We start from the raw sequence: 27,615 nt of genomic DNA, 5'->3' as shown, positions 1-27,615 counted from the left end.
TGTTAAAGGTGAAAAATAACTGAAACTGGAAACATCAGTGGGTGCACCCCATCTCAAAAGTCTCATGCTCCTTCTTTTTAATTTAAATTATTAAATTCAATAATAAATAACTAAAATAAAATAAATTTAAACTAATTAAATTAATTACCTTTAAATAAATTAAAAATTAACATTTCCACCTGCCTAGTTTGTATGAACACATTATGCTCTCTTGCACTGTGGATGTAGAAGTAATTAAGGAGCCTTTCAACATACTTGGAGTTTGTATTTTTTTAACTAAACTACAAGATTGATAATTAACATTTATGTTCTCCTGCCGTTTACTGGGTTGAGAAAGCTTTAACTGTAAACTGCATACTTAAACTATCTGCTATGCTCTTTTAAACCCATGGACAACTTACATGAGGTCCATTGTTTCAAACTTTGCTTTGAATTTAACTGTGTTTTTAAGTATCAACTGCACACTACTGCAAAATAACCAACTCAGTCAAAAAATAGGCTGGCAAGTAAACACTGAAAACAACACAATTCCCTCTTATTTTTCCACTCATAGCTGCATGGCATGACTAAGAATGTCAGGAAGTTGTGTTGCCTTCTTCCTCATCTTTCTTGCAGCCATGCTGCTGGTTCTCATGGCTGAGGTTTCAACATCCTAGATCAGTTGAAAAATAATCAAAATTAATAAAATATTTAGTACTAAGTGTACTAGTTCTTCCACAAGCTACAAAGGACAGTACTGTGATAATACATTGTATGTGCACAGCTTTACCACAAAACCAGCAAGCAATGCATGAATAACTACCTCTGTCATATTACTTGACATGCTCAGTCAGTTTTTTTCCTGCCAGAGGAATACAGTCCCAAAGCTGCAGCAACTGCTCTCCAACTTGTGGTTCCAGCTCCTGGAAATTATCAGGAAATCAGGGAAATTACCTGCACTGCTACTATTGAGCATGCAAAAACTATTTATTACTATTTATTAGTTGTTAGATGAGGTTGCTGGTGATTGCTTTCAACCTTTCTAGAAGAACTCTAGAGAATTTTTCTATTGGGACAAACATTAGAACTCCCAGCAGAGCAAGGTTTTCTTACTAGGGCTCGGCAGGAGATAAAAACTTTCACAAGCCACCCTGGCCTACAGGCTGTTTGGGGTGTTCTCATGCATAGGGAGTTGACAGTTCTCAAAAAGATCATTCCCAGTGAACACACTACCACTATATACAAGAACAGATACTTTGTATCTCCCACAGATCAGTCATTTACTAACTAAAGGTCATTATTTTTCACATCTTTTAAATCAAATTTCATCAAGTGTGGTGGAGAATGTGGGAAGGGAGGTCACAGGAAATACAGTGGCCATCTGTTCCTTGCACTTCTCCTTTCCTCCAGTTTCTTCCAACTGGAGAGAGATTTTGAAGAAGAGAAGGTGATACAAGAATTTTAGCTCTTGAATCATCATGGAGATGTTTTGGGAGAGAATGGGGAGAGAGCAGAAACTGCCACACAGAAATTTTGGCTTTCTGTAGTTGCATTTAGAGCTTTAACAAACACAAAAACTGTCCTAAGCTTTACTCTACCTCAAACTTCAGTATTCTCTTCAGGCTTTACAGAAAAAAAGCTCTTACAATTATGAAGAGTATTTGGGTGTGACAGATTATCTAAGAAAACACATCACAACCAAATAGGGCACAACCTCCAGAACTAAATTACAAACTAAAAAGCAAACCCAATAACTTCTTTTTGGAAGCATCCACCTTTAAATAATTTTTTAAACACATAAACAAGAAACTATTTTGATTTTACCAAAATAGCTCCATTACTTCAGCAGTAATCCTGCATTAGCTGAACACACAATACACAAATGAACTGCGAATTCAAATTAGCAGATACATGCACAAGTGGAGATAATTGTCCAGTCTGAACTAGCTAATAAGAATTACACAATTCTACTGAGTAAAGAAAACTTTAAAAGAGAGTAATATTACCTGGCCATCTCTACTTATCTGTACTTTCTTACTGTCGTTCCATGGGTTGAGCAAATGGTGTGCAAACTGAAAAGGAATGATTTCTTTTCGGATCCAGTCAACCTTAAATACACCTCCAAAACCAGGAGATCCCCAGTCTTGACTTTTCTCACACCCGATAGCTGAACCCATTCTAGCAAAACCCTGGGACAAAAATTGAGATATAAAAGATCAGACATAATGAGACTGTATCTATCTATAGTGGAATGAGATAAATAATCAAACTTCCTATGAAACTTTCAAACTAGTTTCAAAGTGATTCACACACTCTCCACCATGAAACTGGTGCTTCCAAAATGTTTACATCTAGAAAGTTGGAAGTATCATTTCTTTTTCTACTTCAAATATGCCTTGTAACAGATTAAAAAGCTGTTACATAACCACCTGAAGCAGAAAGAAATCAAGAACATTCTACTACAGTACAGTCCATTAGATATTCATATTCCTTGTTACTTGTAGGTAATTTTTGCAAAAATCCATTTGTGGCATCTCATGTTCCCTCTATGTTAATAAACATTCACACAGAATTAGAAGAGTGTAGCTGTTCTTCAAAGAAAGAAGTCAAAGTTGCTTTTATTTCCTACTTTAGTAATGCTGGACAAAATTCCAACATGACAAGTATTCATAAAGAAATGGATGAAACCCCAAACCCAAGACAGCATCTAATTACCTAAGGACACCCTGATTTACCCACACACCAAACAAACTAAAAGTAAAGCCAATCCCATACATATCAACTATTCAGGTGAATTCATGCCATTTAGGATTTAGCAGTCCAAAAGATGGGAGTTCACTGCAACAGGGACACTGCTGTTGTAAGACAAGCAGTCTTAGATAGCTCAAACCAGACTTAAATGATAATTAATAAAAGGAACAGAGGGAAAAATACATGTGGAATAGAAAGAGACAGTTGGGACAAGGGAAGATTAATAGAGAAGTTAATCTCACATTCCTGTGAGGGTGCAGTGCACTGTCAAAACTGGAAGGGCAGTGCCAGATGACCTACTCCTGACTTCAGTGTGCCTTCCTTTCCCCACTTCCTTGTCTGAAAGCATCAGTGCAACAGCCATTTTCAGTATTAACTGACTTGCTGAAAATTACTTTCCAATATTACATTTGAATTATCCAAATCATTGTATGCAATATGTCACTGTAGCCCTTCAGAGGTATTGCCAAGACAGCTGTGTTTTGGCTGGTTTGTTGGATTTTAAATTCAGCTGACTTTTACAAATTGCTTACATATGAAGAAGCACGTTGAACTTTCTTCACGTGGAACAACTGAATTTAGTTGGCTCACAGCTAACTTGTAACTCTGCAGAACCAGGTCAAGTTTTTAACTTCAAACTGACACAAATTTGACCAAAAAACTGTTGACATATATCTCACTGAATATGAAGTCAAGACATAGCTCTGAAAGAATCATGGCCAGCTTCCTATGGAAGTGAATAAAATCAGTTTTGATAAAAATTTTAATAAAGAAATTTATGAGTTTCTTGGCTTTAGAAAGCTGTGACTTTACAGTAACTGCTTGCTCACAATACACAGTTTGGCATGCAAACAGTGGCAATCCCCTACTTTGTTAGGATTTTTTGCTGCTGTTATTTCAGAGGATTAATGTAGAGTACAAACATTTTTCTGACTCATAATGTTTGGAGACAATTCCATCTCAGCTTTTGAGGGACAAGTATATTTCAGAGGAGAATGAAATATTCTTTCTTCAGCACAGATACTTACACATTTTTCTGCTTCTCAGAAAATCAAAAGTCATAATCAAAGCCATCCACACTACACACAGTCATTGCTATACCCTCCTAAACTATCAAGCACTGCTAATATTTAGTTTTAGATTAAGACTCACGTGAAAGCATCCAGACCCTTGAACAGAAAATATTAAGTAAACCATGGTGCTCTCCCAAAAAGCTCCATTCAGTTTCTGTTCATTACTTGGTGTAGTGGACCATATTCCCTTCTGTTGAGAAATATCAATGTTTTGCAAGTTGCTACTTTTCATTATAAAGTACCGAACTGGCAAGTTTTGTCTTGGTGAAGGAGATTTGCAACCCTGGAAAAATAAATTAAATTGATAAATACAATAAAATAGAAGAGGCTTTATTTATGAAGTTTTATACACAAGAAGACAGAAATCCCTTGACTCCTCCCTTCCTCCTCCAGGTTTTAGAAGAAACATAGTATCTATCAGCTGATCCAGTCTGAAATGGCTTTAAAATTAATTTCACATCTACTTTACATTTTTAAAGCACTTTTCAAAATTGTAATTCATCCACGAGGGGCAGAAACAAGTAGAGCAGAATAGGACAAAAATTTCTAGTAATTAATTATAATTGGTTTAAGTCTGAAAAACCCTGAGATGACACCAAAATTAAACATCCTAGACTGCAGCCTACAGCACAGTACTGGCATTTCAACCTTCAGGAAATGTTTTCTTCCTTTTGAATTTAAAAGCTGAAAAACTCGAGAGGAATTACTAAATTCTCCAATGAGTCCATGAAGTTTCCTCTCAGTGATCTCTTTAGTTACTATTCATGTATATAGGGACAACTATGAAATAATCTCATTAGAATTGTGTGCTTTTTTGAAATACTCATAAAAAGCCCCAAGCAGTCATAATAAGGCAGACAACACAGATAGCACAATACTTAAAGAGAATCAGTATCAATGTCTGCTATTAAAGAAACTGAGAAAGGCAGAATCCCAAAACTTCAGAAGTGTGCATACAATATACTAATTTAGTTGAAAAAAATTAATATACCTTCACTGTTTACTAGAACAAGATTTTAAAAAAAAATCTCTTTTTTTCTACTTTGGATAGCTTTACTTCAACAGTTCACAAATATTATTTTTACTGTATTAAACTAGGGTAACAAGGATATTTAGTCTAGATCTTAAGTTCCAGACAGACGTATTATGCAGCTGTTACAAAGAGAAAGTTGAGTTAGGTTCCTAATTTATCAATAAAATACCTAACAGCTGCAGAATGGTATCAGCAAGAAATTCTGTTACTTTTGAAGGGAAGGGTGTTTGAGAACTGTACCTTTCCAGATACTGGAGAACAAGGACTAGCACAGGGGCTGCTGTGTGCAGGCTTCACTGAGGACTGAGCTGATCTGTCATCTGAGGATCGTTTGGCAAGCAAAATGTCTTTTTCTTTGTACTTCTTTGGCTGGTGGAATGCAGGAGATGTAGATTTCACTGAAACCCTAAAAAGGACGTACCTCGGGTTTCATAAGCAGTTACTGAACACTGACCTGTCAGTCAACTGCATGACCACATGAATTACAGAAAGTACAAAATATATTAAACCCTTACTAAAAAAACCCTACTGATCACACATTCTTTTTTAAGGCTACTGTTAAACTTCTGCTGCTGCTTCTCAAAGATCACAATTCATCGACAATATTCCTGACTGCTCTCTCAAACAGCAAACTCATGTATGAAATATTTCTCAGTGGGATTACAGTGCAGCATGCAACAGTGTGACATCTTTCAACCATATTTCCACTGTTTCAACCTCCTTACTACTAGCAGAAATTTAAGTGATGATTGCATACATAAATTACAACCTACAGTGAGCAGAAGACCTCATCATCTTACTTTTCAGCATTAGAAGAGTCAGACAATTCAGTTTCTGTTGAGTTTTTTCTGCTGTTGGTTGACTTCCATGTAGATGCCAAAGGAAGTTCTTCACAAGTCACAGGTCTTGGTCTCTGGCCAATTCCTGAAGGCTGCTGCAGACCTGCAGACTGTTCTTCAGCACTCAGAACAGCTGTAATTGCTCTTACAGTTGCTTCATCAACCTGCGACCACGGTTTAGAAGGAGCTCGCATACGACGCAGGAACAAACTGTGCCACTTCTGCCTGAGTTGCAACAGCATACCAGCAGCCTGTAATGAATTCCAATTCTGCTAAAGACTGATGAAAATTAGACAGGTAAGAGGACCCCACCTCTTTTCTATCAGGCTGCACCTGGCATTCTAATATAAACAGGGTCCAAAATGCAAGACAAGACTAAGGTCTTGGGGAGGGGAATAATGAATATTTAAACTAAGATGTTAATTTACTTACTTTTCCTTGGGTGCAAGGTAGTTTTTGAAACATTTAATTTAACTCTGTACTAAACTTAATATTGTATTGTAAATCCACAGACTTTTTCTCCTTTTTATCTTTTTAGAAAACTCAATTCTTTCATGCTTTATGTCCTTTCTCTCAAATCAGTCTATACCAATGCACTCTTCAGTCATACCTGAGGTAAAAGAGCTCTGAGTGACTTTTTCTTACACAGACTTCTGCTCAAAAGTGATGACTAAATTCAGAAGACTATAGTCTAATTTCCATGTTATCAGAAATGTTTCCATTAAAATAAATTTTTAAAAATCACTCTCTTTCACATGTCTAGGAGAGAGTGTATTATTAGTTGAGCTGGTAAAGTCAAGTGTTTCATGACCCATAAACTACTTCCTACCACAGCCACAGCTCCTCAATGACCTGTAGACTTCTATTTCAAAGAGGTTTTTATTTATCCTTCCAAAATCTGACAGCAACTTTTCTTCAGCAACTCCAACTTCAAGTGCTCCTCTTTTGATCCACTTTTGGCTATCCTCTCCGAGAAAGAAAAACACAGTATACCAATGTGATTGTTCTCTCAGCTGCTGTTCAGATTTTGGCTGTCCCAGATCACGCTATGGCCTGATGGAGCATCATGCAGGGAGGACAGGAGGCCAGAAGGAGCAGAAACACCATTATGCAGCCACTGTCCCCTGCAGCCACTATTTTCTGTCTCTTCAGAATCTGCTGACTTGGGGAAATGGACAAAACTGCCAAGTTCAGACATATAAACATCATACTGTCCACAAAGTTTCTGAAGCGGATCCAACAGCATTTGGACTGCTGAGGCTTTCCTTCTCCCTCATGTGATAAAACAGGACACCCACACCAAGATGGAGGAAGAGGGATGACCACTCTCACTGTTGACTTAGGTGGCTAATATTTTTTTTTCTTTGTGCTCATAGGTAAAAGAATTGAAAAATATGGGTGATAGGTTATGAAACCTTGGATACTGAATACATGAATTCATGTGACAGACAAGTCTGGGCCAAAGGGAATTGAAGCCCCTTAATTCTTGATGAGCTCATGAAGTAAAGGTTAAATCACAGAGTATGTAGTTTGAGAGATTCAAATGGAGCATGACATTCTTAGAGAAAATTCTTGGCTACTCAAATGCTACAAAAACCTTTTCACATCTTTTTGCAATTCTTCTACATAAAGCAAACCCACTAATGATTTCTTACTTACTTCAGGGTCCAGTTTGAGATGGAGCCATTCATCTAACTTCAGTAGTGCCAGATTAGCAATTGATTTGTCCTCCATCTCACTGTCACTGCTATCATTAGATGCCACTCCTCCTGAATTAATGACAAAAGGTGCATTAACATTTCTATATTATTTCTACTTACATACAAAAAAACGAACACTACTGTATTAACAGCAAGAAATATTTTTCTTTTTAAAATTGACTTTAAAATGTAAACACTTGTAAGACTACCTCTTCTTTTAAACTGCAAATACACTGAAGTCTTTGCCACAAATAGCAGCAATCAAGTACCCAGACCTGCTGAAGGCCCTATTATGTAAAAACCTGTACTTATGTAATCTGACTCAACTCATGTAACTTCATCAGTATTCACAAGCCACTATCAAACTTTTGCCTAAAGCTGTTTGCAAAACAACATGTGGCTCTATTTCCTAGTAAAACAACTGATTTAAATACCTAGTAAGAAAATATATATATATACATATGGCTATTAATTAAGAATCCTGATTTTCCTGGGGTGCACTTCAATGAGCAAGAATGCTATTCTGAAGTTAAGTGTTTAAAAACAAGAAAGGAAAGCTTCAGAAATAAGTTGGACTTTTAGTTTGATTTAAAATATGAGAAGTAGCCGCAGTTATTTTTGCTTCCATTCTAATAGGAATTCCAATACAATTTAAATAACAAAAAAAAAAATTATGTTCTCTATTACTTTCAGTTAACAGTACAATCAGTATACTGATTTTTACTAATAAAAATTATCAGCGGAACGTATCTTGAAAATGTGTGTGTCAGGTAGAAGCAACATGACTTGTTCACCATGTTTCTAAATTACTCAGTTTGAATAATGTGGTTCAAAGTATCAAATAAAGTAGTCTGTAGAAAAAGAACATACATACTACAATTCTCAATACCAGTATTATCATTAGCATTGTGGCTGCATTCTTTCCTTACAAAGTATACTGTAACTTCTGAGACCTCAGAACTGTGTAATTTATGGACATGAATGTGTAAGGAACCGTAAAACTAAGAGATTTATTACAGAACCTACACATTATTCCTGAATAGCTACAGGAATTCTAACACTGCTGTTTTCAGAATCAGCCAATGGAAGTATTAAATATTACTGAAAAATAAACCTTCCATGTCACACTAGTATACCATGGAAACATTTCAAATCCAGCGTACCTCGAAAGGATGAAGATGCCTGCAAGGCATTGCTGGGCAGTCTGGCTGGTCCACAGAAGAGCGCCACGGTGACAGGAGTCACAACAGAGCAGCACCTGATGTTTGCTGCCTTGTGAGCTCTCGTCATTTCATCATATATAAGCCAGTCTGTAGGGAGGGCCTGGATGGCTGCAGCTTGTCCATTTCCTGGGGAAATCTGTGCAAGAGCAAGTAAGATTAGGCTATTACACCCACTACCTGTAATTAATGTAAATCTTAACACATTTCTCATTTTATCCACCAGGTTGTGAATGCCTCAGCCTGGAAGTATTCAAATCCAGGCTGGATGAAGCTCTAAGAAATCTGGACTAATGGAAGGTGTCCATGCCCATGGCAGGGGGTTGGAATGGCATAAGATTTAAGGCCCCTTCCAACTCAAATCATTCTGCGATTCTGTATTTTGAGAAATACATATAAAAATATACATACAAATAAAAAAGTGTGGGAGAATTCTACCAGCTTCACAACTTATCCTACCATGATAAAATATTTTGCTTTAAAAAGAAATGTTAAGAAAGGTTTCAGAGCAGAACTCCTTGCTTTTAAAAACAGGTATCGTATCTTTAAAACAATTTCATAACTAGGTGCGGGTTTTTTGTCATTTTGCCTTGTTCAATCTAGAGAAAGGACTAATTCAAAAATTAATGGAAAAATTAACTCCAATTCTATCAGCTGGTTAGAACAGTATTTTCTAAAGCTGAAGTACTAAATGCTCATGCTGCTTTTATAAGTACTGATAACTAGGAAAAGACATTTGTAAAAAATGTGCTCTTTTTTTTGTGAACTATAAATTCAAATGATTTTACCTTTTTATACTGAGATTGACCAAGAACAGAAGTAGGATGAAATCGCACTTTCTTCTCCTTTGGTTCAGTCAAAACCAGGCTTTCTCTGTCTACATGCACAAGATTGGGATACATCCCAGCCACTAAGGCAGCTTTAATTACAGCCCAGTTCTCAGAGTTAGTATTGACATTTCTAATATCAGCTCCTCCTCTGGCTCTCACAAAACCTGACAAAAGAACAGGACAAAACACTGCCATGTTAGCTTGTGTCTGGTTCTCAAAAGGAGTTTGAGGAGAAATAAACAATTTATTTGTTACATTTTTCACCACTGCCAACCTTAACAGCACCAAGAAAAAACCATCACACTGAAATCCTTCCTGATAAGGGGTTTCATACTAACACAGAACACAACTATTTTCTACAATATGAAGACATTTCCTATGGGAATAATTTATTAAAACATAAAGATCCAAAGAAATTAATCTCAGCAGTGAAATGCAGTGGCATGTAAAGATGAGGGTGCTTTCAGCTGGATCACTTCCACATCTACACCACACCCTGCATGAATGTGTACATGAAGGTGTGTTTCAAATTAAGTAAGTAAAATTACAACAGTGAACATCATTTTTGCTACAATTCCTATATGCCTGACTTTAAAACAAGGTCAAAATTTTTTGCAACTCCTTTACCTGAGGCTCTAAGCTGGCCAAGCAACTGTGTTCTCATTCCTACGATGATTTCCATTGTGGCTTGGGATAGGAAGTTCTTTTCACAGAAGGCTCTCTCCCAGCCATCGCTGCGTGCCTTCTGCCATGCCTGAAAACATTTTTACATTTGCCTATTAATTTTACAAGCTAAAACTAAAAACTGCATTTTTAAAGAAAATTACATTAATGCAAATAAAATGAATGCAAAATCTACTCTAAAAGTAAATGTATCAAACTAGATTCTTCTTTCTGTTCAAGAATTAGATTCTCTTTACCCATTTACAATGTCAAGTCAGGATGATTAATTTAATAAAGATCATTACATTAAGATCATGATTTGAAGATCTCTGTGTAGTAGTATGTAAAGAGGCACATTGTTGTAAAGTTTGAAAATATCAACAAAATATATCTCAAAAAGTGTTCCCTCACAAATTTATGTGTCCAACACACAGGAAAAACACTAGGCAAAAATAAAGTCTTCTCCAAGGACTTAATCACAGTCCATCACTCCACATTCAAGGCTGGTACATTATTTGCCTTGACTGGGTGATCAACTGTGATTAGTACTCTCTGAAAGGAAATACTACCTGGAAAGCCCTGAGCAGGGCCATGTGGTCACTGAAGGTCCCTGCAGCAAAACGCTTCCTGCACAGCATGGCTGCACGCTTTTGGGAGGCCAGCGTGGGCAGCACAAAAGGGTCTTGGCAGGCAAGAGCACAGGCAATGGTCAGAACAGGATCCAGGCACTTCAGAACTACAGCATACAACACCATTTTACCAAGGTGTGGCTCTACAGATAATTCAGTGAGGTGATAACCAAGCTCAGTGAGATCTTCCCATGGGTCCATGGCATCTATGGTCTGTTTATGAATAAACAAACAAACAAAGGAGAGGGGGACAGGGACAGTGGACAAAGTCAATTTTCAGTGAAAGCCAAAAGAATGTGAATACTGGACATTAACTAGACTTGTTCCCAAACACTTATAAAGCAAGTCAAATTAACAGAGACAAGACTTTGAAGCACTCTCTTCCCTTGACGTGGAAGAACACATCCCCGCACACAAAATGAAAACAGACAATAAATAAAAATTCAAAACATCCTTAAGTAATTAAAAACAGCTTCAGCACAAACTAAAGCCAATAAGACAGACTGCTGCACCCCAAATTTGGAACTAAACACAATTTCCATATAAACCTATTCCTTTTCAGACCTTAAGCATATGCACAGCATTTCTCACAGTTACAGCAGGTGGAGGATCAGGAGCTCTCATAAGGAAGTCTACAATTGGACAATTAGTTGGAGCCAGAAGTTTTGTGTACAAACAAATTTCCTGCAAGTTAAAAGGCAGAACAGAAAGGATTACCAAGAGTTGCAAATAACCCCCAAACACATGATTTGTTGCACTTAATAGTATGGTTTGATGACATTACATTTCCTAAAGTTATAATTTCTAACTGAACATTCACCTGAAGTGGCATTCTTACAAGTTCTGGACATTGAAATTCCAACATATTCTGAAATCGGAGTCTGCTGAAAAGACGGAAACAGACTCCAGGCCGACAGCGCCCAGCCCTTGAAAATAAAATACAGAAAGTTGTGAAAACTAGGATTTCTTTCTAAAAACAAAACCAAAAGCCAACAAACAGATACAGAAACTTGCAATGAAAAAGTGAGAGTTTTCCAATCAAGGATTATTTTTGAGAGTGTGGAAATTTTTTACTGTAATTTTCACCCAAGACTGAGAAATCTGGAGAAGGAAAAACAAGGCTTATCTGACAAGTAAAGTACTGTGGGTTTTTTCCTAACCTAAGACCTAAGACCAGTCCAAATCTCTATCATCCTTTGTTGTAAGGAATCTAAGTTGCAAACTTCATTTCCTCCCTCACATCCCCCAAACAGAAGTGACCTTTGGAGTAAGAGGTAGAATAAAGATTAAACAACTTGTGAGTGAATGCACAGAAATAGCAAACTTTCACATTCATGCACAAATACCTGTAGCTTAATGCCAATTTGACTGATTAAACAGCCATTTGATGCTACATAAACTTCTGAAGCCCTCACCTACAGTGCTGGAATGAATATGATCATGGCCTGTCAAGTCATGGATAGTTTGGATAAAGTGAAATATGCAGTTCTTTGCACCAGACTGCTGGTGCTACATGGGAGAAAGAGGAAGGAGAACAAATTTATGGGGGAAAAATAAACTAGAGCTTTGGGAAATGCCTGAACATCACTTTTCTACAACCTGGGAAATGATTGCAAGGAAATACATAGTGACCCCTACTTGTCTGCAGAGAATGAGTGCTGGCCATTGTCCAACTGGACTAGGCTAGTAACAGTTATTATGTTCTGTGCTTTGTTCTCAATATACAGGATGGTGGATATCTGCAAAATGAAAACCAGTATGAAGCATTTATTACCTTCCTTTTCTCTGGATAGCACTGGCTTTTGAAATCCACCCCATTTTTAGCATTGTAACACGACTCAGTGCATCAAAAGACTTCTATAAAAACAAAAAAAGGAACATAAACCAAAGACTGAAGAGGGTACATGAAATAAAAGTTACAGTTAGTCATCTGGATTAACAACAGAAGTTTTCTAAAAGGTATGAAACAGTTATATACACAGCAGCTCCTGGCACAAAGGTATCTTCTCAGTTTCAAGCAAATTTATGATGGTATCGCCGTTACAGTGTCTTTGTCCTACACAGTTTCTGAAATTAAACTTTTTCTAGTCAAAAGGTAACCGCAAGTCAGTAAATGATATATCAGATCTGTGCTCTGAGATATTACAAAGCAAGCAAAAATACATTATTATACTGAATAAAGTTTTCCTTTTGATCTCACTTGAAAATTACCTGCTTATTTTCTTAGACTGACACAAAATTACCAATAAAAAGTTTGTTATGAGAACTTCAGAAATTTAGTGAGCATATTACCTATGAAATGTATTTTTATTTTCAAAGCTTAAATTGCCTTAAAATAATTATGGTATCTCAGTTTTCTTGAACAAATAATTTGGGAATGGGCACTCAAGACACCAAAAAAGTGCTTAAACATTTAATGGATTATTTTTGGACTGGATAAAATAGTAGGACAAAAGAACTCCGAGTAGTCTCAGGAAGGTAGTGGTCTAAACTGAAGACTTGTTTTAAAAATCCAACAGAAATACTAAATTAAAAAAGAAAAAGATACATCAATACATCAACCTACATTAGCTTTTATAGGGTTTTTAGACCTGTTTTTAGCTTGTTATTTACAGTATTTGTCTTTAAACAAATGGATGTTTAAACTTTTCAGTGAGGTCTATTGCCTGACAGCCTTAGCTCTCAGCGTATTGCAAAGTTAAAAAAAAAAAAGTTCTCCAAAAATTTATGCACCATGTGTTTTAGAATCACACTAGGAAAATTTATGGCAGTCATACCTCTTTCACCTTGCCCGAGTCAATGACAAACACAACATCATTAACAGTTATGCTTGTTTCCGCAATATTAGTAGAAAGAATCTGCAATGAGAAAGAATCAAAACCAAAATTACAGTAACTGTACAAGCAAAGGCAAAATAGATCATTGTAGCATCTGACAAAGTCCTCTGCTACTTGCAATTTTGCGGATGCCAGAAGGTGGAGTTTCAAGCACTTTCTTCTGATCCAAAGTCTGCACACTCGAATGAAGCAAGAAAACTCGGTACCTAATGCAAGACAGAAAGCACATTTTAAGGATCCTTAAAAGAAGCAACGAAAAGCCACAGAAACCTAAAGGTTTTACCTGCTAGCATTATCAGCAAATCTCTTGTCATCAAAAAGAATGCGGTCCCTCAGGCTCACTATCTCATCATATCCAGGAAGAAATATTAAAATTGCTCCTGAAAAATGAAGGGTGGGTTTGCAAAGTTAAACACAAAATTCAAATATATGTCAGTGCCATGTAGGCTAGCACTCAGAAGGTCTTAACAGTGCTAACTTTTGGGAATTTCTGAAAAGGAAGCATGATTCATCAGAAGCCTAATCCACAACAATTCACTGGGAGTGTAGGTATTTACCCACCTGCATCACAGCTATGACAGATGCTGTGAAGTAAGTGCATTATCAGATCCAGATCCACCTTTTCATCATCAAAACTGTGGTGATAAGCTATCAGTAGTTCTCTGTCCTCTGTACTAAGGTCATTACCACTTTTTTGGACCAGGGAACTTTCATCCAGATTTCCAAATCCAAAAGAAGCACTGTAATAATAGAAAAATATACAGACCAGAGTCAAGGCTGCCCACTTTGGGTTTGCATTCATCAGATCAAGACCTACATGACTATCCGTCTCAAATTCTAACTTTTAAGTGTAGCAGAAGAGAGTCACTACACTATTGCTGTTTAAATGTTAACACAACAAAGCATGCCACTTCATTTTTCAGTGTTGACTTTAGTTTCCTAAACTTGAGATACAACCATAAGCAAATGAAAGTATAAAGATACTTCCCATTTATCTGCTCAAGAAAAGAATTTTGAGACATACATATTCTCAAAAAATTTCCCACTAGCAGAAACTACACTAAGAGAAATTATATTAAATATAATCTTTACAAAACACTACCTCAACTATGACAACTGTAAGTTAAAAAAAAAAAATCATTCTTGAATGGCTTAATGTACATGTTACTTCCATAAAGTTTCTTTAATATTTCTATTGTGTATAAACAATATACAGATAAAAAACACATTACAGATTTGTTTCCAAAGTAAACATGTGAAAATAAATGGTACATAGTATAGAATCAGCAAGCTCTGCTTCTGAGTACACTTTTTTGTAGTTTTTGAAATGTTCCTACTCTCAAAAAAAAGGTATTGCTATTTAGTCCACATTTAACAGCATAAAAAGCTAAAACCTGTTCTGATTACAAGAATACAAACCTCAAATTTCCCTTCACCATGCTATATAATTCTTCGTGTAAAGCAGTTACAGCTTACCTGTAGGATTCCAACAGATCAATAACCTCAGTCTGTCCAAAATGCCTAGCCCAGTCTACAGCCATCCTGAAAAGAGTTGTACAATTATTTTTATTAGACTTTTCACTTCAACAGATGAATATGAATAGCACATCAGCCAAGGAAACAACTGACACCAGACTTTTGTATCCATTTCTGTATTGTTATCAGTATACTGTTATTGCTGGATATGCAACTTCCCATTTGAAAGTGCTCGAATAGGTGCTAACAGCTATCTGATTTTTAGATAACGGCAGCTCTTTACCAGAAAAAAATGTCAGTTTTACACAGCAAACATGTACAAGGAAACAATGTGCCATTCCTTTGAAAAGCCCACAACAAGTGCAGAGATCAGACCTGCCTGTTTGCAGTACCCTTTAAATCATCCCAAAACGACACACCCCAGGTGCTTTTCATCAAAATGTGAAAACATTGGGCTGTTTCATGTCTTTAAGAAGCTGATCTGCTCACAATGTAGTTCACTGTTTTAACCTTTAACTGCATTCCTTCCCAAGTTTTTCAGGTGTTAGTACCAATATAGACATACTTCATGATTACAAAACTTGAGATTTTACAGATTCACAGATATTTTTACATGCTACAACATATGGGGAAATACAACACAAAGATCTTCTGATACAGGTAACTCCATGAAAATAAGAATTGCTGAACATTTGATTCAATTCAGAAGATTACAGTTTTTCTGCAAACCAGTGTCTTAAATAAAACCTATTGAAACAAAGTTTATAGCCCATAATCAAGACCATGTAATTTAGAATTCAATTTAAAATTTACAGAAAACAATGTGATTAACAGGAGTTAGAAACTGTTCAGGCTGTCAAAATCTAAGTTCTTACAGTGGTTTGATAAGTTAGCAAATTAATTTAGATATTATAGAAGTTTCGCTCTTTCTCCTATATTGACAAATAAATCTATCTTTTGGTTTCTCTGTTTGATTTTACCAGCCATTGGATGATCTGCAGTGGATACTTGCTCCCATGCCAATCAGCTGTTCTACTTGACTCAAAAAGCCTCTCCCTGCAGAAATCATCAGAGCAGTTGCACTGGTTTCACTGTGCCTATAATCAACTGAGAAGTTAAAAAAATATACAAAAATCATCAGACCAAATAGAAATGTTATTTCTTCAGCTAAGTAAAGTACAAATATTGCTTTCAAGTTTTAGCCCACAGAGAATTAGTTTCACTTTATCTCTGAAGTAATTTCATGTGAATTCCACAGTTTTAGAAACATACTTCTGTCAATACTGTCAATACTTCAAAACAACAACTAACTAAACAATTCTTTAATTCTGCTAGCCCTATTCAGGCACCAAAATGCAAAGGTAACATTAGAAACTGGAGATAAAAGTAGCCATAAATTCGAGGTCACTTTTTTTCTTATATAGTAACACAAGAAACTTACCACTGACATTTTCAGTTAAAATAAGATGGAACACCTGAGCAAAGGAATCAATATCTTTATGCAACCAGATGTCAGAAAGACAGGAATCCATTTCTTTTATTATCCACGGTTCAAGGCAATTCACATCTTTCTCGGTCTGAAGATAAAAAACAATATTGAAAGATTAATCTCTTCCAAGAGCTGTCTTTATTTCACATATTACCCACAAAGAATCGGAATGGTTAGTTTTCCCAGGAGCAACTGGAAATCCAGCACTTAGAAATCAGTTAATGTTTTAATTGAGTCATATACAAGTACTCACACACTGGCAGTCAAGCCATCTGATTTAAGAAAATGTTGTGTACAACCACCATAACTGAAGAGCATACTTCAGCTGGAGCAGTTCATCCCAATAAAGTAATCTATAAATCTATAAAACATGTTAATATCCTGAGAGACTCTACAGCACTATCTTTAGAATCTAAACAGATTTTAAATGGCTAGGAATGCAATGCAAATATGTTGTCTCTTCCAACAAAAACTTACAAGTTGATTAAATACTGCGTCACCACCATCATCCAACAACTTGAACTCTTCATTTGCCCTTGGAACCGATTTTTGCCTCCAAGATGACAGTTTGTGAGTGTTTTCTTGAGCAGAACACCACTCAGCAAGAGTACTCTTCTGCTTCTCTTCTAGAATGCAAAGTATTCCCCAAGAAAGTTGTAGAGTCATCTTTATTATCCATTGTTTTCTACTAAAAAAAAGTTATAGCAGGTCGAAGTCTTACCTCTTTAACCTCTTTTACTTAGTCCAGAATGTACCACCAGTCCAATCTAAATGATACATGTAAGGATACCCAAAGTGCACCACTGCAAACAAGTGCCTTAAGCACAAGGTACAACCCACCATTTTGGTGGGTTCAATCAAGCCTCCAATATTCCAAACTACTGCATTCAATGGAGCTTCCTAAGTAATTACCTTCTACACACTCTCAGCTCAGACCTTTCTCTAGAAGTGGCATGCTGAAGACAAATGATACAATCACTGCCTGTAACAACTTGTACAAAAGTGAAAGAAACAGTAGAAAACACCAGTGTCATAAGTGAACTTTTCTGTCCCCAGTGATCAGAGCTGAGCACTGTGATAAATATTCAGTTAGGATTATATGTTATAGCTTTGGGGTTTGCATTTTTAAAATCTTTTTTCCCTAAATAATCACTGGGATCATTACTTCCAGTTGCCAGGAAAACTTCTGAAGTAGTATCTACTTAATCAACTTATAAAAAATATATCCATGCCTGAAGAATGCAGAGAAAGATATTACTAAAGGGAACAACTTGTACATTTTGAACAAGATACATAAAATCCTAGTTGCATTTAATTTTCATTCAAAGGTACAGAGCATCCTATGTTTCTTTAGTGTTCATGTGGGCAGATCCCCCAATTATATGTAACTCCACACCACAATAATTAATAAAAAATATGACATTTATCAACTGAAAGCAAAAAGAACTTTTCTTCTTTAATTGCATAAACTATTGCAATAATGTAAATACTGAGAGCTTAAAGATACTTGCTAATCACGTCTCATTTTATCTCCTGACTTCAGAATTTTAACAGAAAATAATCCTTTTAATTGTTTGTTCAATCAATGATTCTTGTTGCAAACCCTTACAATTAAGAAGTTCACCAACCTTGCTGCTTCTCTTTTTTGTACTTTACCATCTCTTTGTTTGTATATCCAGTGCTTCGTAAAATATCCTCCAGAAACATCTCTTTAACTTCAAAAGCTCTTCCTTGAACTAAAAATATAAAAAAATCCATCAAACATGATATATTCACTAGCTTCACTTACAATTTTTTTAAAAAATTATCTTTGCTGGAGTTTATTTTCTCAAAATTACACAAAACAAAATATTTCCAAAGTAAAATGCCACCTCGTTTCTCATCAACCTCTTCAATTTTATCAAGTGTTATAGCAAGAGATGTTCATAAGATTGACAGTTATTAACTACATTTTCTTTAAAATTAGAAAAAGGAAACAGTCATTTTTGTTTAGGGTTACAAACAAGAGCTCACCATGTAAGCCTGCCACCTGGATTTAAAATATAATTAATTAATAAGCAATTAATACAGCTTTGTGCAAGGTTCCACAATGAGACAGTACAGGGTAAGTATGTGAGGACATTGACTTATCTCAATTACCTCAACTAATTCAGGAAAGCTGGGCTTTCTTTAATGAATACTTCTTGACAGATGAGACATCCCAGTGGTCTTTACCTTCTAATAATTTATCCTGATTTCTTTTTCAACACTACTCTTTTCGAGACTTATCTGTGGATATTAAAGGATGCTTTTTGCATGAAGATTTAAAATCTCTACATTTTGATTTCTAGTCCCTTAAACTGACTTTGGATCACTCAGGATTTTCCTTCAGAAAGGACAATCCACAATTCACATACTTTTAGAAGCTGTCACAGAGCAAGTCTTCCAAAACTGATCACAAACACTATGTACTACAGGTATCCACAACTACAAAATGCTGGTTTCTGTGGTCAGGATTTTGTCATATTGCTGAAGAAGAATTAAACTTTTTTCATTACATTAACAGACAAAGCCACTGAACTTAATTCTTAAATTCTCAAAAAGAAAGAAAAGAAAAAAACCCACATTTTCAATTGCTATTGGCCTGTTATGTAACCAGCATAAGCTCAAAAGAGCAATGATGGTAACTCTTCTTTGCATTTAACTGCAGGTAACTGAGTCTACACATAAACTAAGAGGAACTGGATGCCTTTTTTGAATATTTACCTAGATGAATGGCTACTAATTTCCTTTAAATCTAAGGATAATGTGATTCAAGCATGAAATCTGCCTATACCAGTATTTCTGAACAGGTACAGTTATCTGTGTTTTATCCTGTAACAACCTTCATGAGGCCTGAAGAATTAGAATCTACTGGAATGTATTAATATATAACACACTCATGTAGCTCTTAAGTCCTGTATCAGCATGAAGACAGCACTTCAATAAACTTTTCCAACTTCTTGAATTAATAGTCGAGGGAGGCAGGACATACCTGCATTTACAGAACTCGTAAAGATTGAAACACTTCACCCTAATGTAGGTGCAAACTTAGGTGCAAAAAGTACTTACAAACAAGAAACATGAATACACAAAAAACAAGGATTCTTGTAACTCTCAGTGTATTCATCAAGTGCTTTTACTCAGAATAGTTTGCTACAGTTTAATAAGATCTGTGAGTCTCAGGGCAGGTATACTCAGATTTAAGAGTTGAGATAAATACTTACTATGTATTACTGGGCAGCTTCCAAAATACCTAATAAAGAGATTTGCATCTAGAGCAGCACTAGAAATAATTAATTTTAAATTAGTCTGGTTTTGCAGCATATCTCTCAGTTTTATTAGCAGGAAGTCGCTGAACCTATCCCTCTCATGTACTTCATCCTGTAACAAAAAGAAAAAAAAATAAAAAGAGAAACATCACAGATTCAAAATCAAAACTTCTGACAAAAACCAACTTTTTATTTAAATAAAATATATTATTTGGTGGCACATTACATAGGCCTTAAAATGTGTAAGAATAGCTTAAGTAATAGGATTTTTTAAAAGACTATCCACAAGGGAAAAAAACTTCAGAAAGCTTTTATCAGAGCTGAGTGCAATGCAGTGCTGAAGCTCTACACACCTTAACTTCAGAGGCCAAAGTGAATATCTGAAACATGTCTAATTTTTTATTTGTAGTCCAATTTCAAGAAATGGCCACAAACCACAAATCCCACAAATTTTATTTTAATAAATTCTCTCTTCACCACTGATAAGCATTTAAAAAAATGTATGACACCACATAATCAGAAAAAAAGACAGATTGCTTAGACAAGTCATACACAAAGCCTATAAATTAAGGTACATAACGAATTAATCATCTGTAATTCTTCTTTTTTCTATTATGAATGAATGAAGCAAGGACTCAAATACAAGGTTTTCAGGTTGACATCAAAAACATATAGATCATTCTCATACTTTTTTAACTTTGATAAACAGGTAGGCACCTAAACTTACCATGATTTTTTTAAATTTTCAGTACTTAAATCACACCATGAACATTCTAGTTCCCCTTACGTATTAAATTCTACATCAGGAATATTAACGTAATCATAAATGAACACACCTGAATTAGCAATATAGCAATAACAATCAGACTGCACTTTATCTTGAAAACACTGGACAAACAAATGGACTAAAAACCTGGTATTACTAAAACAATTACATGGTAACAGAAATTCTGACATGATCACATTGAACCACACAAATGTGAGCCTCACTAAGGCTTTTCTGCTGACAAGGGAAGTGCAGAAAAATTTATACTTCTGTCTTCCTGAACTCCTGATTCCACAACTAATTATGAAAATTAAATAAGATATTTTTACAGCAAAAAACACAAACACACAGAAAAGCACCAAAATCCACAAAACATGCATGCTATTGTAAGGACTCAGAAAGTCTTGACAGTTGATTCAGACTCTACCAAACAAAAACACCTAAAATGCCTAAATTTATATAAAACAAATAAGGACCTCATTTTCCAAAGCAATACATATTGGTCCATCCCACATAAAAGACCACAGGATGCTCACCACAATAACATGGGTCACAGTGGAGAGGGTGCTGTCTCCTGCCATCAGCGTGCGGAGGAGCATGTCATTAGTGCAGAATGTTACCAGTGTCTTTGGAGAAACCCTACAGAACAGATCACAGGGACAACTCAGGACTTTTGCACCATTTAAAGGCTGCTAGCTAAAACAGCTGCTCACCAGAAGAGGATTACAGTTTTCTCCCCAAAAGACTCATGCTCACTCATGCACACTTGTTTTTTAAACTATGCCTTTTCCCAGGCATCTCCTAATAATTCTTAGTACTTGCGCCCCAAAGGATTAATTGAAAGAATAATATTCAGATTTTAAAAAATAAGAAAGTTAAACAGAAGTATAAGAAACTCTGCATGATTCAAGTTACTAGAAAATTCCATGTGGAAAAATAGAGGTTTCAATTCCTCAGCATATGTTTGGATATAGCCTTTGTATTTGCCTACATGTGGTGGGATGAGCCTGGTTGGATGCCAGGTGCCCACCCAAGCCACTCTATCTGTCCTCTCCATGAGCAGGGGAGAGCAAACACAACCAAAGACTCACAGAGTCAAGAAAAGGACAAGGGAAGGTTTGGGTCTCTGCCGTGGCCAACAGTCCTTCATGAGCTTCTCCAGTATGTGTCCTTCATACTGGACTGCAGTTCTTCATGAAGTGCTGCAGCACAGGTCCCCTTCCACAGGGTGCTTCAGGAACGGCCTGCTGCAGCATGGGACTCTCACAGGGTCACAATCCTGACAGCAAACTGGTACTGTGTGGGCTCCCTCCTCCCTGTGGGGCCACAGGTTGTAACAAAGGCCTGTTTCAGCACAGACTTCCCAGACCAAAACCTCCTTCAAGTATCCACCTGCTCCAACAAGAAGTCCTGCACAGGGAGATCCCCACAGCACCATGGACCTGCACAGGCTGCAGGGGCATCTGTTGTGCAGGTTTTTCTCCCCCATTTCCCACTGTCCAAGAGGCACTGCCACCATCACAGATGGACTCAGCCTCAGCCAGCAGCGTGTTTGTCCTGGCTGGCACAAGCTCTATCAGACATGGGAGAGGCTTCTGGCATCTATCCACAGAAGCCTCCCCACAGCTCCCAAAGCCCTGCCTTACAAACACAATACACTACAGCTGACTAGATCACACAGTCATCAGCTGATCCTCTGGTTTTTCAGAAGGTGAAAATGTACCTAAATGTTATTATTCTATACCTGGGGCAGAGCTAGCTGAGCCAGTAAATGCAGCAATTCTACTTCTACTAGAAGTCACTACTTCCTCCAGTACTGCCATCCTAAAGGAGTGGAAAAGTTCCTTTGTACTGTACTCTACAGCTCTTCTCTGGAAGACAGTTAAGTAAACTTTAAAAATTAGACTTCTGTATTACTAGAAACACCTCTAAACATATCTACTCCAGATCTTTTTTTTGTCCACAGTTGGATTTTCTCCATTACTTCCAGAAATTCTTCATTTTTTATCTGACTTAATTCTTTTGCCAGCTTAGTACTCCCAGACATTAATCATCCAGCTTATTTGTGATGATCTTCACTAGCTCTTCTAATCCATTAATAACCTTGTGAGCTTTCACACACATTTGAATTCTTATTGCAGCTTTGCTGTTCAAGTGCACTCCTTATCATCAGATGTATTTTATCTTTGTTGACTCAAGCAACACAACCTTTTCCCATCTTCTGGTTACTCTGCCACTTCCCTGAAATGTCACTGACTACACAGTGCAAAGATGTTAAAACCCACACACAATCCATTCATGCTCTGCTTTACAGACAAATTCACCAAGTGATACCAAAATCTCTACTTTTACATCACTTCATGTTTTAAATACAAAAGCTGAAGCAGAGTATATACTCAGCCTCATCAGCCACTTCATAATTTTGTTGTTTTCCTTTTAAGACCCCTATCAACTCACAGTACATAACATTTGTTACAGCATGCTGGTCTTCCCACCTACCTTTCAAGCTTGGAGGACTTTTGGATCCATACAAGAGCAGAGAGGGGAAGAAAATAAAAGAGAGGAAAGTATAGATTTAATCTGAAAATCAGATAATCATGCACACACTCCACAGAAGAAATCAATAGAAAGCACTAGAAATTCAGTTCCATAAGACAACTTGCTACATGAAACTGCAAAACCCAGGAAGAAAGCCATCCTGTTCACTCTTAAGTATTCCTTATTGCAATAATATATCCCACTTGTACTTTATGGGCTGCCTCCCACACATACTGGTTCAAATGTACTCAAGATTCCCGACACTAGCACACAATCAACCAACACTCAGAAAGACCATCAGTACCTGCTTTCTAAGCGGATCTGGTAACCAATTGTCTGGCCAATCTTCTCTTTTCTTTCTGCTGCCACTCTTTCAGCCACAGCAACAGCTGCTAAACGTCTTGGCTGAGTACAAAGCACACGACAGGGAGATCCATTCTTGTAGCAGTCATCTAGGATAAACTGAGGGATCTGTAAAGAAGTGGTTCAAATTTACTTTTTGAGAAAGTCACAGCTTTCTTGGCACAGGGACACAATTTAACTGCATCTCAGCATTATACATTGCAAAAGACTTTTCATTAGAACTATCACTGCAAACACAACTGAATTGGTAGAAAATAAATTTCGAAGTATAACGTGTTTAGGTTTTCTTTAAAGGAAAAACTTGCAGTGTCTCTCTCCTGCTTCAGAGAAATCTATTTTATAAAAGCCCTATAGATAACCTCTCATTTTAACACAAAAAAAAATTTACTCTGACTACTAAGAACAGAAATAGCCTCAGAAGAGCTACACAAACATCAGAGCTACTTTCCCTTCAAAATTTTGTATGATTTTAATGAAAAAAATGTATCAATCAGAAAATTTTGAGGAACCATTTATGCTTTTAGTATCTATCTGCTGGCTTAGTGGTTCAAAAGCAAAAAAAAGTTATTGGAACACCAGATTTTCAATCATACAGGAAAAGGAAAGCCTTAAAATAGCATAAAAATATCCCTTATCACAAGAGTTACACAACTGGCATTAGTTTAGTATAAATACAGGTATCCTTTTTATTTCATTGAAGAAACATACTTGAGTAGTTTTTCCTGATCCAGTCCCTCCTATAATCAAAACTATTTTATTTTCCTTTATTATTTGGACGATTTCTTCCTGTTTTTCAAGAACTGGTAGTGACTGTCTGAAGGAATCAAACTCTGATTCCCCTCTTTTCACTGGGACCTGGGGAATACCATCATTAAGCCGACCACTTGTCTTGTTCACTTCTTTGTTTTCTGTGAAGAGAAGTTAAAAGTTTATTTATACAGATACAGAGAAAGGTCACTAAAACACTGCTCAAAAACTGTATTTCAAAATTAATGTTGCTGATTTCTTATGCATCCCTGTGGGTAGAGTGACAAACCTGTCACATATTTAGAAGTCATACTTATAGCAACACGTCCTCTTGAGCTGCTTGAAATTGATCTTTTTCAAAACAATTATTACTTTCATAGGTATTTTGAAAAAAGTCTTCCAGAGCATTGCTCAATGTTAAAAACTCCTACCAAGAACAAAAGGAGAAACTAAACCAGAGAAAAAACAGTCTGGTATATTTTGACATCCTTTTTATCTGCATACACATTTTACATCTCTAGTTTTCCCTAGAAATACACACTTACAGAGTTAAACCTTTTAGCTATTCCACTCAGTTGCCTGAAATCATGCTCATTCAAGCATGGTGTATCAAGAGCTGGACTGCACACAGCAATGTGTGCTAGAAAGCACTGCATATGTAGCCAAAAAACGTGCACATCTTCTGAAGGAGCTACATCAAATCCAGCATAGCAAGTGCAACTCTGTAATTCCTTGATAATTATTTTACAGAAGAATTAAAAGCTTGCTGTAAACTCAATTATCCTATTTAATGTGATTAACATTTTCATATACTAAATTACAAGCTCTGTTGTACCAAGACACAGACCAAGAGATCAGGAGAACTAAGAGAACATTCTTGAGAAGGAGATAAAGACAAATATTAGACTGTTCATTAACTTACCCCTTCCATTCCTAAGACATTGTGTTTCAGTACTTTTATTATAGCTTCCCTGTGTTCATTAAACAATGACATTAAACAATAGAAATAATTGAAAAAAACAGCAAAGGAAGCACTTAAAGAACAAAAACCATGTATCAGAAACATGGAATTAAACAAGGCATGTTCACTACATCCACCTCTGAAAACTGTGTAATTCTTCCACCTCTAGCTGCCAAAGCAATAATCTAGATAAAAGCGTTGCTTTTTAAAAAAACCCAACATCTTCTTCAAGTTTGTCTTTCAGTGAACTCTTTCATATTCTAGAAATCAAGAAGTCTGGACAGTAGTCTCTTAAGGACCAAATCTATTTTGCAGAGATGAAGAAACCAAAACCAAACTTCTTGATTTATCAAGGACATGAACTTCTATAAACAGAACAGCCATAATAATTTTCTCAAAAGGTTATTCTTATGGCATCATGGTAACTCCCTGACTCTTCAGTCCCACCTCACAGCACATTTCACAAATGTGCTTCCAAAAAGATTTGTCTGGAACTGGCTCAAGATTCTAAATTAATTCAGCACAAGGTAAGACATGGCAATGTGCATTACATGACTGCCCAAGTTCCTCACAACACGAGCTATAAAAGACCTTAAAAGTAAGGAAAATTCATATGTTTGTTTAAAGGTGTCTGTTAGAACACAAGGGGACAGAACGGAAGGGGGTTTGTTTTGTCCCTGGGTTGCAGGTGGTTTTTTCCACAGGTGTTGATGGGCAAGTCCAAATCAGAAGACACACTGAACATACCAGATTCAAGAGCACAGGCACTTCCTCGCTCTGTCCTTGGCAGGAGCTCTGTCCGTTCCTTATTTGTGACAGGAAAGCTCTGAATTAGACTGCGAACAGCATGTTTCGTACGGAGAGCCAAGTCACAAGTCATGACTGCATGTGTCAGTTCTGATACATCCTTCTTCCATACAGTCAGGATTCGATTGGCTCCTTTCCTGTGAGGGAGGAAAACACATCTTGGGAATAAGTAACGTATTCTGGGTTAATTTTTATGTGTCAAGGTATGGGATTCTATGCAAAACTTTGGAAAAAAAAACCAGAGATCACTTTGAAAGCTTTGTGAGAAGCTTTTTTAATGGACCCATTAAATCCACAAAGTATAAAAGCAAGCTGTTCCAAAATGCATGTTACAAGTTTTTCCAAGCATGTATGCAGCAATGACCAAAGACACTTATTTCTATGTCTATTTTCACACTTTTTTCTCTAATATTACTCCTTGCTATGCAGAAGGGTATGTTGGAAACACCAATCAGTGGTGTTTCATTAGTCATGAAACTCCGTCTGCACCAAAAAACTGAAAGTTGCACCCCAGCTTACCCTTTGCTTTTAGACACCAGTCCAAGAGACTGACAGAGCCGATGAACATACGCTCTTTCAGTACTAGTGAAACTAGAAGGAAATTCCATCTCTAGAACAATAAATAATAATTAAAAAAAACAGTAACAATACAACAGGCAGCAATCTTGACATACTATCTCAACTTTACAGAATCACAGAATTGTTAGGATTGGAAGGGAGAACACCCAGTGCAACCCCCCAGCCAAGGCAGAAGCACTTGGAGCAGGTGACAGAGGAATATATGCAAGTAGGTTTGGGATGTCTCCAGAGGAGGAAACTCCATGCTCTCCCTGGGCAGCAGTTCCAGTGCTCTACCACCCTCAATGGAAAGAAGTTCTCCCTTGTGCTGAGATGGAACTTCTTGTGTTTTAATTCATGGCCACTGCTTCTTGTCCTGTCCACACTGCCCTCCTGGATTCATCTTGGAGATACTTATATACATTAACGAGATCTCCTCTCAGTCTTCTCTAGAGCCAGCTTCACAGGCCTAGCTCCTACACCTCTCCTGATAAGAAATGCTCCAGACCCTCACCTCACCTCACCTCACCTCACCTCACCTCACCTCACCTCACCTCACCTCACCTCACCTCACCTCACCTCACCTCACCTCACCTCACCTCACCCTCACCTCACCGGTCCCTGCTGGACCGTCTCCGGTGGCTCCCTGTCTCCGTGCTGAGGAGCCCAGAGTGGGCACAGCGCCCAGCTGTGCCTCAATGGGGCCGGGCAGAGGGGCCGGATCCCCACCCTGACCCGCTGCCAGCGCCCTCCCAACACCCGCAGGCTCCCCCCGGCCGGGCTGTGCCGCGCACCCGCCTCGTCCCCGCACTGGAACCGCTCCAGGGCGAGCTGCACCGCTATCTCCACCTCCTCGTCCACGACGACCTCCCTGAGGGCCTCGGCCCGGGCGCGCACCGCGGCGGAGGCAGCCGAGTCCCCCGCGGCCCCGCTGGGCTGCCGCCGCGGGACCCGCCTGTGTCGCGACATGGCCCCGACACGGCCCCGACACTGCCCCGACACGGCCTCGACGCGGCACGATGGGCGCCCGCGGGGCACGCTGGCGGCGGGGCGGGGCGAGCCTGGG

General features: G+C 37.4%; 1 protein-coding gene across 1 annotated transcript; it reads right to left on the bottom strand.

Annotated features, from left to right (window-relative positions):
* Nucleotides 1-797: 797 nt before the first annotated feature.
* YTHDC2 (YTH N6-methyladenosine RNA binding protein C2) lies at nt 798-27,549 on the bottom strand. Its single transcript, XM_079331051.1, has 29 exons — nt 27,344-27,549; nt 26,511-26,601; nt 25,932-26,128; nt 24,185-24,384; nt 23,418-23,584; nt 21,112-21,214; nt 19,765-19,921; nt 18,148-18,255; nt 16,997-17,145; nt 16,472-16,607; nt 16,011-16,137; nt 15,031-15,096; nt 14,116-14,294; nt 13,838-13,934; nt 13,673-13,760; nt 13,495-13,575; nt 12,492-12,574; nt 11,538-11,643; nt 11,282-11,401; nt 10,658-10,930; nt 10,053-10,179; nt 9,384-9,589; nt 8,539-8,734; nt 7,335-7,444; nt 5,637-5,926; nt 5,077-5,242; nt 3,883-4,086; nt 1,986-2,168; nt 798-902 (listed from the first exon to the last, which is right to left on the bottom strand). The coding sequence occupies exons 1-29, from the start codon at nt 27,516-27,518 to the stop codon at nt 813-815; spliced, it is 4,275 nt and encodes a 1,424-aa protein (XP_079187177.1). The 5' UTR covers nt 27,519-27,549; the 3' UTR covers nt 798-812.
* Nucleotides 27,550-27,615: the final 66 nt, after the last annotated feature.

The sequence above is a fragment of the Erithacus rubecula genome, assembly GCF_903797595.1.
Source record: "Erithacus rubecula genome assembly, contig: SUPER_Z_unloc_2, whole genome shotgun sequence".
Taxonomy (NCBI): Eukaryota; Metazoa; Chordata; class Aves; order Passeriformes; family Muscicapidae; genus Erithacus; species Erithacus rubecula.
Note: the sequence above shows the minus strand (reverse complement) of the source record. Positions and strands in the feature narration are given on the sequence as shown.

Bases quoted from the DNA above. Each gene is read 5' to 3' on its own strand.
- YTHDC2 (XM_079331051.1), bottom strand. From the start codon at position 27,518: ATGTCGCGACACAGGCGGGTCCCGCGGCGGCAGCCCAGCGGGGCCGCG. The intron at 26,129-26,510 runs GTAAGCTGGGGT...CCTCCCTCACAG, and splicing joins CTGGTGTCTAAAAGCAAAGG to GAAAGGAGCCAATCGAATCC. The intron at 7,445-8,538 runs GTACGCTGGATT...TCATTAATTCAG, and splicing joins GGCATCTTCATCCTTTCGAG to GAGGAGTGGCATCTAATGAT.